Source organism: Balaenoptera ricei, chromosome 1 (assembly GCF_028023285.1).
Source record: "Balaenoptera ricei isolate mBalRic1 chromosome 1, mBalRic1.hap2, whole genome shotgun sequence".
NCBI lineage: Eukaryota > Metazoa > Chordata > Mammalia > Artiodactyla > Balaenopteridae > Balaenoptera > Balaenoptera ricei.
This window is the reverse complement of record NC_082639.1, coordinates 43,318,924-43,331,393: the sequence shown is the minus strand read 5'-3', so window position 1 is coordinate 43,331,393 and position 12,470 is coordinate 43,318,924. Positions and strand designations below refer to the sequence as shown.

Sequence of the window (12,470 nt, the reverse complement as noted above, 5' to 3'; positions counted from 1 at the left end):
AATTAATGATGCTATTTGCATTTTATACTCTTAGTGTGGTCCTCTTTGATATCTTTGTCAATATCCTTACCCATAACCTTGCGGAACCAGCTTATGAAGCAGATGTGGCACAGCTGGAGTATAAGCTGGTAGCTGGAGAACATGGTTTAATTATTCGAGTGAAAGGATTCAACCACAAACTACCTGTAAGTACAGTGCTCTAATTTCCTCACAGACAGCTTTAAAATTTTATATTTATGTTTGTTGTGCCTATAGCACCAAGCATAGAGGCTTGTGCATGAGGTGCTGTACGTAGAAAGAAATGTTTATTAATATGGATTATTGTGTGTTTTTGGCTGATGACAGGTATTCTAACTTTGGCCACACAAGACCAACATATATTCATTAATTAATTACATTAATCAGTGTTGTGTGCATTAGTAATGGATACAACACAGCCTGTGCTTCAGGCTTGATTTCACTTCCCTTTGCTGTCTGTTTCTCTGCAGCCAACACTGGCATTTAGGACTGGTTTGAGCATAATTTCATGCCATACAGCAAGGACAAATTTAAAGCACCTGACACGTTGCCTGACATAGAGTAGAACTCAGATGTTTGTGTTGTTTCTTCCTCTTCTTGCACTCTTTTCCATTGTTTCAAGTGTGTGTGTCTTGTTTTCCTTCTAAGTTTCTGACTCTTTAGAAACAGAGTTTATATCTTGTCAGTGATTTATCTTTTGGTAAAGAATATATTTCAATGTCACTTTGTCAAAAACTTCATCAGTAAAGGAAGAAATAATATGGGATGCTAGCTAAAGGATTAGATCATCAAGTACCAGGTAAAATAATATAATGTACCCAACAACAAATTTTATATCTTGGTTTCTTGGGTAGAACATACATTAAAGTTTGGGGAACTGCGCTCATACAAGAAAAAATCTGGAGGAGAGGACCTGGCAGAAATTAGACCTGTGCTAAGAGGTGATATAGCCTCCATATCTTAGATAGTTCTCTCCTTTATACCCTCATCCCTGTCAGTCTCCCCAGGGAACAAAGATTGGTCTTAGGAGGAGACACCATGGAATATTTTACTAACCTTCAAAAGCCTAAATATAATTTAGCTTAAAATCCAAACATTAAAGTTTTGGAATTACCTGGAGAGCTTTTTAAAAATACAAACCGTAGAAAACTATTTGAGGTTCTTTATTTTATGAAGCTTACCTAGCCTTAACATTAAAACTTGATATAGACTATAAATATGTATATAAAACTGGAGATCAGTTTCACCTATGAAATATGGAGTCAAACATTCTAAAAACTTGAAAATTAAATTCAACAATAGAACAAAAAGAATAATTAACCATGACCAAGTGCCAGGAATGCAGAGGTTGGTTGTTCAGTATTAGGAAGTTGATGAAGATAAATCATTATAACACAAGTCAGTTGAGGAACACTATGTGAATATAGTGATAAATGCCCAAAAAATCATTTGATAAATTTGAGTGGTCATTCCTAATAAGTAGGAATGGAGGGAAGTTACTTAACCACAATAAAAACCTTAATTAAAAGACTAACAGCAAATGTTACACTAACTGATGAAATGCTGAACATTAAAATTGGGAACAAGCCAAGGATACCCATGATCACATCTATTACTCAACATTATTTTAGAGTTTCTGGCTAATACATTAAAGTCAAAAAATAAAAAGACTTGAAAGGGAAAAAGTATTTTTCTTTTCAGGAGATATGATTGCATTCTTAGAAAATCTAAGATACTACTAGAATTTAAAAAATAATTTGTGATATGACTCATTACAAGATCAGTATATCAAAATAAATGGCTCCTTTACCTATAGTGCAATAACCACTTAGAAATGGATTGGAAAAAAATATCCCATTTGTAATATCGAGAAAAATAATAAAATATCTAAGAATGAATAAGAAAAGTACAGAACCTATCTAAAGAAAACTAAATCTTTTTGAAGCATATAAAAAAGACTTTAAATAAGGGAGAGACTCATCATGTTTCTGGATAGGACAGGTTGATATAAAGTCATTATTTCCAAAATTACATTCTCCCAATTAAAATCACATTTAGTGGCAGTGGACATGCTGGATAAAATTATTTTTAAGTTTAGTTGGAAGGAAAAATGTTTTAAAATACCCATAAAAATTATAAAAAAGAAAAAGAAAATTCATTGCTCCAAATTTGACAGTTATTGAGAATATTAGCTCCTAAAGATTCTTTGAGTCATTAGTACTTCTCTTATGTCCTGTGCAATGCCTATTACCATACTGGGCCCCTGGTAAAGGCCAGTGGGAAACATTTTCCCCCTAAACATTAGTGGATTTCCATGCTTCTCCACTTAAGGTGCTTCTTTCTTTTCTTCTTAGCTGCTGTTTCAGCTTATTATTGACTACTTAGCGGAGTTCAGTTCCACACCAGCTGTCTTTACAATGATAACTGAGCAGTTGAAGAAGACCTACTTTAACATCCTCATCAAGCCTGAGACTCTGGCCAAGTGGGTATACATGGATGGGATCAGCTTATATTTTGAAGGCCTGAAAGTATTTGCCTTCCTGGAAATTAAGTGTGGGGGATGAGGCTATAGTTTCAGTGCTAATTCAGATGTGATAGAAATCTGCTGTGTTTTAGGAAACCAGCCCACAGAGTTATAGGATTTCTAAACCCAGTGTAAGTAGCTATCTGTCAGTAGGACTGAAAGCAGCCTACTATACTTACTTAGAGGCTAAAGGTAAAAAGGGTGCTTTTTCCAAAGTTTGTAAGTAAATAACAGTTCAAAAAATGCTGACTTTGTTGTGGCTCAAAATTGCTTACTGGTGATTATATGGTGATTTTAGTGTATTGGATGTTGTGATAAGTAGCTGAGTTAAATTGCCTAACACATCACTTATCTGACAAATGCAACTATCCAAGAATTCATCCAGGGTTCCAGAAGAGAGCAAAAAGGCTCTGGACAGTCTGCGTACTAATGCTTAAACCCTCTGCTAATAGGCAACCCTCCTGGGCCTTTTCATCAGAGCCTGTTCTTTACCTTTGTGTGAATCAGAAAAAAGTACACTCTTGGGGTAACCTCTATCAGCAGGTAGAGCCTTTGTGGAAGGGGAAAAAAGTCCCCTCTGAGCAGATACAGCCCTTTGTGCACATGGCTTGCAAGCCCCTACTTGATCTGCTTGCTGGGCATCTATAAATGGTAAACAAAGAGCACAACTTTATATAGAGGCCCTGCTTTTGACATAGTTATAATGAGCCCATAAGTGTCCAAAATTCGAAAGCAGGGGAGGGAACAGTTAAGAATCAGACATGTAATAGCTGATAATCTGATCACAAAAAGTTACAAAAACTCATAACCAAATATAAGTTGGAAAGGAGAGTTGTCTGGAACTATTGATATGATGAAAAATAGCCTGTGTATCCTATAACTCCTGAATACTACTTTATTAAAATGTGGTAGAGTAATAATAACACCTGTTTATTGAAGATTTGTTATGTGTTAGACCTAAGAACTTTTAAGTGCATTTATTTATTTAATTCTCACCAAAATTCTGTAATGGTAGCCATTATTATTCCCCTTGTTTTACAAATGAAGAAATTGAGTCACAAATGTTAGGTAACTTGCATGTTCAAACAGCTTACTGTGTGTGGGAGGGGGTTAGTCTGATTCTGGCCCAGAGCCACTTACACTGTATTGTCATTGTAGTAATAGATATCCATGATGATCACCTCCAGTAATTAATAAATGCTAGTGAGATTTCAAATCAAAATAGTAATACTAAATTGGTGTATGGCTCATCTGGCATCTTATGTGAAATAATTTATTTTGCAATTGAAACAGATAAGTGAGTTGTACCAATGAGCTAATAATCTATGTAATAGTTTGTATATGCAGTTTTAAATGCTTTTTGGTGATTATGACATTGTTTCCCTATCTTAAGTTGTGATAGAAATTGCCTCTTTTTAGAACACATCATCTATAGAAACTTAATCAAATCCTTCTTTACCCTTAAGATTCATTTCTTACAATAAAACTTTTTTTTTTCTGCTCTCTGTACAGAGACGTTCGGCTTTTAATCCTGGAATATGCCCGTTGGTCTATGATTGACAAGTATCGGGCTTTGATGGATGGCCTTTCCCTTGAGTCTCTGCTGAGCTTCGTCAGAGAGTTAAAATCCCAGCTCTTTGTTGAGGGCCTGGTACAAGGAAATGTCACAAGCACAGTGAGTGTGAGGTGCTCTGTTGCTGCTGGCCAGGTTTGAATGCCATTCTGGGCTCTGGAATTGCATTAGTTCTTCCCTAAAGGGGAAGCTCTGTAGTCTGGCAGGCCAGCATTGTCACAGTCTGTTTAGAAGGGAACCTGGCCCCTCCAATGCTAAGCAAGACTTTCTTATGAAGGAGACTGCTGCTATTGGACAGGACTTTGAGTTAAATGGGTTTGGTAAATATATGGTATTGGTTACATTTGTTGAAGACTGTGGAAACTACGAACAGTTTAATTTAGAAATTAAAGTGGGAGCTGGGGAGTGGTGAGGGATGTGTGTATATATATATATATATATATATTCACGTGTGTATATATATATATATATATATATATAGATTCACATATACTTAGGCAGAACTTGTATGTCAAACTTGTATGTCAAGCTACGGAGCTTGGGGTTTATCTTATAGTAAATGGAGAACCACTGAAGGATTTAAAAGAGGATTTGTCATTAAGAAAGATCCAGAGAGACCAGTTATGAAACTGTTATAAAAATTGACATGAAGTACGATTCCACTTATATGAGATCTCTAGAGCAGTCACAGTAACAGGAGGTAGAATAGTGGTTACCAGGGGTTGTGGAGGGAAAGAAGGGGAGTCACTGTTTCTATGGGTATTGAGTTTCAGTGTTGCAAGATGAAAAGTGTGGAGTTCCATTTCACAACAATGTGAATATACTTAACACTACAGAACTTTACACTTAAAAAATGTCAAGATAGTAAACTTATGTATTTTTACCATAATAAAAAAGTTGAGGTGAAAGTGATGAAGCCTGAGGTTAGGCAAAATAAATGAAAAAGAAATGCTTAAGAAATAATGAGGTAGAGGATGATCAAAGGCAGTGACTGATTGGCTATGGGGGTGAGGGAGAAGGGAGGGCTCTAGGATGATGCCCAGATTTCTTACTGGAACCGGTGGGTTGGTAGAGAGTAGGAACAGTGTAGGTTTGGGGGCATATGGGGAGTTGGTTTTGACCCATATTGAATTGGATGTGTCTGTGGGACCATGTAACTAACTGAGGCCTCTTCCAGCCAAGAGTGCTTGTTTGGACAGTCCCTAAACTGTTTGGCTCTTGACCTCTTCCTCCATGGCCTCCCAGTTTCTCAGGACTGGCCCTTTAATGGAATATATAAATGGCCACTCTCGAGATTGGCTGCTATCCTCCCTACTTCTCTGTCTTTATCCCCCAACCCCAAAACCAGCCCTGGTTTCTGTCATGCCAGCAGAAAGTTTAAAAACAGGGAGAAGAGCAGGAATAGCTGCCTGCTTCTCTGAGGACAGTGGGAGTACCGTGTGGGGGTCCTTTTGGTTCAGAGGACTTAGTACCATGAATTGCCCCAGGCAGAGACCACTTTAGAGATAAGCTAACCTCTCCACTTATCCCTCATAGATTAGAAAACAAGTCTTAAGAAGGGGAGGGGATACATCATTCACTTACTATTAAGTATTATTCTGTCACTCACTCTATGCCAGGTTCTGTATTAATAGATCCAGGTTTCTAAAACACAGCCTAGTGGGGTAAACTGAACAATTAAGTTTGATCCAGTGGGGAAAGTTTCACAGTGGACAGGTAAACAGAGCACCAAGGGAGAACAGAAAAAGAGCCACTTCAGTTGAGAGCCTTAGTATTCAACAAACATAATCAGTATTGAATCAGTGAATGATAAGCCCAGTGAATGAATGACCAGCATTTAGGATGATAGACTATATCTGCTTTCCTAATGCACTCCAGGGCTTCCCAAGCAGTTAGAATATTGGTATTAGTTGGTTCTGGGTGAAATTAATGTCAGGAGAGCCTAATATAGTTATTTTCTTCTCTTTTGCCTCCTAGGAATCTACGGATTTCCTGAAATATGTTGTTGAGTGAGTATTGGTTTGAGTTTTCTCTTTGGGAGTTATGTGTTCTTAATAGCATGAGGGCCTCAAGACCAAAACTCAGTTATTACTAAATCCACAATGGAGATGCTTCTCGTAGTAGGTTTTTTGAGGCTAGTTATATAAACAAAACAATTCAGATGGGACTGTGGAAGGCCTGACCTTTTCACAGTTTGGGGGTGCAGGTAAGAGGATAAAGGCACGGCCTCAGTAACCCACACTGGTTGTTTTGCAGCAAGTTGAACTTCATGCCTCTGGAGCAGGAGATGCCTGTGCAGTTCCAGGTGGTAGAGCTGCCCAGTGGCCACCACCTATGCAAAGTGAGAGCTCTGAACAGGGGTGATGCCAACTCTGAAGTCACTGTATACTACCAGGTCAGTGGCCCCTTTGCACACAGCTGTCCTCATGGCTAAGTATCTTTAGGACACGAAAGCCTGGTGGAAGGTCCAAAGTATCTGGGAGAAGTGAGCCTATGCTCTTCAAGGACCTTTTGCAGTTACTCTGTGGTTATATGCTTGGGGTCATTTGTACTCTTGAAGCAGCTACATTTAAAAATTTTTCCTGTCAGTGAAGTGGATCCTTTTTCAATCACAGTGCTTGTATTAATCACCCAACCACTAGTCCAGAGGGACAGAGACTGAAGTATGGCTGGAAATTCCTACATGTTCCCCTGTCAGAACTCCAAGGAGCAGGAGGACATTTGTTAAAAGGACAGTTTTAAAAATGTGACAAAAATAAACATAGCCAGTCAACCAATATACAGTAAACAGAATGAATACCAGAGTCATAATTAAAGGTTTCAAAGCACCTGAGAGATAGGATTTATCACCTCTGTTTTATGGATGATGGATCTGAGGTCCTTCATTTACCTGAGGTCACACCAGCTGGGGCTCGAATTTATACCTTCTGTCCTCAAATCCTGTGTTTTTTCCACATAATTCTGGAGAGATGGGATGGTGCTTAAAATAAGGAAGAGCTCTGCAACAATCTCAATTGGCTCGTAGACTACTTTAGCCTGTGGTTAGTCATACTCGCTTCTAGGACTATGGGGACCTGTGTCTATCTAGGCTGATCTCAGACTTCCCAAACTCTGGGGCTCCTATAGCTGCTGCTATGGTCCTGGATTTTCTACATGAGGAAGTCACTTCTCCGTCTGGCTTTGTGAAGATTCCTGGCCTGAACTTTGGGCAGGGCTGCATGGCTTCACCGTCACCTTGTTCTTTTCCTGTGTTTCTGGCCCTGGGCCTGAATCTTTCCCTAGAGGCCCAGCTTGTCTGTAGAGCCTGTCTTCCTCTGGCTGTAGCTACCTGGGTTTTTTTTCCCAGGTTCTCAGCTTATTTGAAGCTGCAATGACTACCAGGTCCCAAACTTCGTATATGGTATGACCTGGCCCTGCTTAGCCCTGTCTACATTTCTGGTGCTTAACCCAGAGAGAGTAGTATTTCTCCAGTTTCAGGCAGGATTTTGTATTGCAAGACGGAGTCTGTTGAGGTGCTTTCCATGGATCACCTCTTAGCACTAGCTTCTAATACAAACTGCTTCCCTTGGGGAACCACTTCCCTCCTCACAGAGAGCATTTTGAACAGGAAGTTGATACAAGGTTTTGAATAGTTTTGTTGCAATCCTTTCAGAGGCATACAGGGCATCTTGTTGCTGATAAACAGGGCTTGCAGGGCACAGAGGCTTCAGCTTCCTCAGGTGATGCAGGAAGGAATAGTAATGAGTCTGTATCAGAGGAGCCTGCACGAGTCTGACTGGGATGCCCTGGCAACACTTGCTCGTTGGCCTCCTGCCCTCTTTCATCCTGTTGTTTTGCCAGTCTCCAGGACAGCCAGGATGTGGTCTCCAAGTGTGGTATCTGCCTCTTATGCATTTTTCTTATCAACTGGTTTTGGGTCCGTGTGTGTGGCTGCAGAAGCTCCTATTCATATCCTCTCCATCTGAGGAATAGGTCCAGTTACCCAGACATTTCCTGCCCTCCTCCTTAGGACCTTGAACTGCAAGTACTTGATTTTAGTTTGGGCAGGAGTTCTGGGTTCTTTGGGCAGGAGCTGGCAGGTCAGGGATTATTCGACTCACCTCCATGTCTGCCTGCAGTTCTGTGCTAGGGCTGGGAATACAAATCATCAAGCATGATTCCTGTCCTCACAGATCTCCTGTTTTGTGGGAAGGCAGAAAGTATAGCAAGAGGGTATGATAAACTCTTGGAAGAGAAGAGTGGGATAGTACTCTTCTGAATACCTGAATAAATGGTTGCTGAGAATAGCTGGATTATTAAAAAGCCCTGTAAGCCATTGGATTTTCAGTTGGTCAGATCAGCTTTTTCTTTCAGTCAGGTGCCAGGAGTCTGAAAGAATACACTCTTATGGAGCTGCTTGTGGTAAGTTGTATAAAGGAGAGTCACGATGTTCATGAGCCCCTGACCCACTGTGAGGACTGGCCTTCTGGCCTTTCTACCTGAGGGCTAGGGACTTGGGAGTGGTCAGAGATCTGTGATTGGTAGGTGAGATGGTTATTTAGTATTTCTCACCCAGTATGAGCATGGACAGGGGGCCTGGGCGATTTAGGAAGAAGGCAGTAAGGGAGGCTGGACTCTGGGATCACGTGTAACACTTTTGGGGGAAGAAATGGAAGTTTCTCTGCTGGGAGGAGTTGAGCTGATGGTATGTTGAATTACAGATGCACATGGAAGAGCCTTGTTTTGACTTCCTTCGAACCAAGCAGACCCTTGGGTAAGTCTGCTGGCAAGAAAATTGAGCTCAAATAAGATCTGGGGCTTACTTTGCAGGCTTAAGTTTATCAGATATCCTGACTGAGCAATCTCTCAGAGCTTTTTGGTCCTTTCATGCCTTAGAGTCATACCTACTGGTCAAAACTTCTGGAAATTGCATCTTGGACTATGACCAAGCCCTCAGTTTGGTCAAGCTTCAAGAATAGCAAGAGAAAAAGCTAGCCTGTGGTCCACAGTTCAGGAGAGGGTTGGATACTCTAACCTGAGAGTAAACTACATGTACACATTTATGGATCCTCTTCCAGGACCTTCGGGTCCAGTAAGGATGAGCAGAAACCCTTCCCACTCCTCTCTAGTGCCTCTGAGGACAGGGCCTAGGTGACCACCTGAGCTCATAGGACTTTTCATTCTGGCTGTAGGTACCATGTCTACCCTACCTGTAGGAATACATCTGGGATTCTAGGATTCTCTGTCACCGTGGGGACTCAGGCAACCAAATACAAGTGAGTAAACGAGTGAGTAGATGGGCCCAACTATTATTTTTCTTGGCACAGAGAATAGGGACTGCATCCTTAAACCTCAGGCAGCTCTGACCATTTGCTTCCCATTTAGTCACAGCTGCAGGGGTTGGCTCATAGATGGCCTGATCCCAGACTTACCAATGGTAAGTATGAGGAGTGGGCCCATAGGGCTTGACTCAAGTCTTATGGTGACTGCAGGGCTTGCCACTGCTTCCTCTCTTCAGGCATATCTGAGGACCAGAAAGGCAGAGATGCCCGACCTGGCATTCATGCTACAAGCAAGGTATTGGGTTGGCCAAAAAGTTCCTTCAGTTTTAAAGTAAAAATAAAAGACACATTTTTCATTTTCACCAAGAACTTTATTGAATAACGTATTCACCCTTTTGTTCCACTACCTTCTGCCATTTTTCAGGCAACTTCATAATTCCATCTTCCCAAAACTTTTTATCTTTTTGAGCAAAGAACTGTTCCAGGTGCCTTTTACAGTCCTCCAGGGAATGGAAATTTTGTCCATTAAGAGAATTTTGGAAACACCAAAATAAATGGAAATCCGAAGGTGCAATGTCTGACGAATACAGTGGGTGAATCAGAACTAAACAGCCAAGCGGTAACAGTTTTTGCCTGGTCATCAAAGAAACATGTGGTCTTGCGTTATCCTGATGGAAGATTATGTGTTTTCTGTTGACTAATTCTGGACACTTTTTGTCGAGTGCTGCTTTCAGTTGGTCTAATTGGGAGCAGTACTTGTTGGAATGAATCGTTTGCTTTTCCGGAAGGAGCTCATAAAAGAGGACTCCCTTCCAATCCCACCATATACACGTCACCTTCTTTGGATGAAGACCGGCCTTTGGTGTGGTTGGTGGTAGTTCATTTCGCTTGCCCCACGATCTCTGTACATTATTGTACAGTATCCACTTTTCATTGCCTGTCACTGTTTTAAAAACAGAACGTTTTCATTACGTTTAAGGAGAGAATTGCATGCGGAAATGTGGTCAGGAAGGTTTTTTTCGCTTGACTTATGTGGAACCCAAACATCAACGCGATTAACATAATCAAGCTGGTGCAAATGATTTTCAATGCTAGATTTGGATATTTTGAATATGTCGGCCTTCTCCTTTGTGGTATAACGTTGATCGTTCTCTGTTAATGTCTCGATTTGATCACTCTCAACTTCAACTGGTCTACCCGACCGTGGAGCATTGTCCAGTGAGAATCTCCAGCACAAAACTTTGCAAACCACTTTTGACACATTCGATCAGTCACAGCACCTTCTCCATACACTGCACAGATTTGTTTTTGCGTTTCAGTTAAGTTTTTAATATGCCGAAAATGTTGCTTTTTTTCCTTCCATCTTCAATATTAAAATGGCTACACAAAAATTCACCAACTTTGATATTTTTTTTTAAATGCACACTGATATGACAGCTGTCACAATACAATCTAAAAAAATTGTTTTGAATGAAGTTAAAGACAACTAAGCGCTACTAGACCGATCTTATGGAAAAAAACCGAACCTTTGGGCCAACCCAATACAAGGCCTTGTTGGTTCTCAGCTTTGGAACGGTCAGCATGGCTGTCTACTGCTTCCTGTGAGGATACCAGGAAACTGGGCTAGAGGCGGGGTAGGGGTAGCGTTCGTCACCGTTCCCTTCCCTCCCACAGCTTGGGGGAGGGTATCACTTCAGCCTCTTTCCTGGAAATAGGCCTTAGCCCTGATTCTCTCCTTTGCCTTCTGCTTGAGACCTGGTCACTGATGACTTGTAATTGAAGGTGTTTTGTTTCAGCTCTGAAGTTGTTGATAAGAAGATAGAAGAATTTCTTTCTAGCTTCGAGGAGAAGATTGAGAACCTCACTGAGGATGCATTCAACACCCAGGTGACTTTACTGTGTTGGCCTGGTCTTTTGTTCCTTGGCCCACCCAAGCCCTCATGACAACTAGACACCAGTCTTAACAGTGCTGTATGCTGGCTGGCTCTTGAGCTCTATAGCCCCCCCGCCCCTTAATCTGACCATGTCTCCCCAGCTTCATCCCTCCCCATCATGCTGGCAGGTCCATCACAAAGCAGACTGGACAGGGCCAAGTGTGTTCTGAGGGAACTGGTGTGAGGCCACAGCTGAGGGTGTCTCTTTCTGATGGTAACAGGTCACAGCTCTGATCAAGCTGAAGGAGTGCGAGGACACCCACCTTGGGGAGGAGGTGGACAGGAACTGGAACGAAGTGGTGACCCAGCAGTATCTCTTTGACCGCCTTGCCCATGAGGTAGTAACACCGTTTTCAGAGTAAGACAGCACTGAAAGGGACTCCTGATTTAGCAGGAGACACAATTCTAAGCAAATTGGTATTGCGTGGAAGAGAAACCTGGGGCAAGTTATTTTCTTGCCCATTCCTTGATGTGATTGATCAAATCTTGTTTCCAGACTGGCTTCTCTAGAGCCTTGGGTGGCCAAGTGAGCAGGATGCTTGCTAATCCTTAATTCTGCTCCCCCAATTTCAGTCAGATCCATTTTTTAAAAGTTGAAGTATAGTTGATTTACAATGTGTTAATTTCTGCTGTCCAGCAAAGTAATTCAGTTATGCATATATATACATTTTTTTTCTCACTTTTTTAATTATATACTTAGGTTCCCTGTAAGGTTTGGGAGAAAAACGGCTTCTGCTACTTAAAGAAAATTGAGAACTTCTGGTTCTCAATTTTATGGAGTTCCTTCCCCAGATTTAAGGATTCTGTGTATAGGTCTTTGTGACAAATTCTAGCCCAAAGTAATAAATCCCATGAAAAAGAGCTCTGGGCACTGCAATCCATAGCTCTGATACTATAACCCTATGTGGTGAATTACCAAAGGACATTGAAGCAGAGGGGTTATTTAACAAGAGGCTTCAGTTAGCCCAGCTCTTGAGGTTCTGCGGTTTTCCTATTAGAAGCCAGAGTGTACCATTACCATGTACCTGAGAGGTGACACTAAGGTGTGATGGGTTTGGCTCAGCGTACAGTACTCAGCTGTAATTACACCATCTGCTACCTGCCAGGGTCAGTCATTGCTAAGAAACATGGAGGTGTGTCAGAGGCTCATTTTTATCCTT

General features: G+C 41.1%; 1 protein-coding gene across 3 annotated transcripts in view; it reads left to right on the top strand.

Annotated features, from left to right (window-relative positions):
- Window positions 1-12,470, top strand: part of NRDC (nardilysin convertase) — a 103,211-nt gene that overhangs the window by 89,697 nt on the left and 1,044 nt on the right. For 2 of the 3 annotated variants that reach the window (XM_059922324.1, XM_059922322.1), the window contains 10 exons: window positions 35-185; window positions 2,373-2,500; window positions 4,055-4,217; window positions 6,093-6,124; window positions 6,372-6,510; window positions 8,469-8,516; window positions 8,816-8,868; window positions 9,287-9,370; window positions 11,173-11,263; window positions 11,532-11,648. In XM_059922324.1, the coding sequence (XP_059778307.1) occupies window positions 35-185; window positions 2,373-2,500; window positions 4,055-4,217; window positions 6,093-6,124; window positions 6,372-6,510; window positions 8,469-8,516; window positions 8,816-8,868; window positions 9,287-9,370; window positions 11,173-11,263; window positions 11,532-11,648 (1,006 nt within the window). The remainder of the gene's footprint in view (window positions 1-34; window positions 186-2,372; window positions 2,501-4,054; window positions 4,218-6,092; window positions 6,125-6,371; window positions 6,511-8,468; window positions 8,517-8,815; window positions 8,869-9,286; window positions 9,371-11,172; window positions 11,264-11,531; window positions 11,649-12,470) is intronic. The other variant, XM_059922323.1, reaches the window with a different exon arrangement.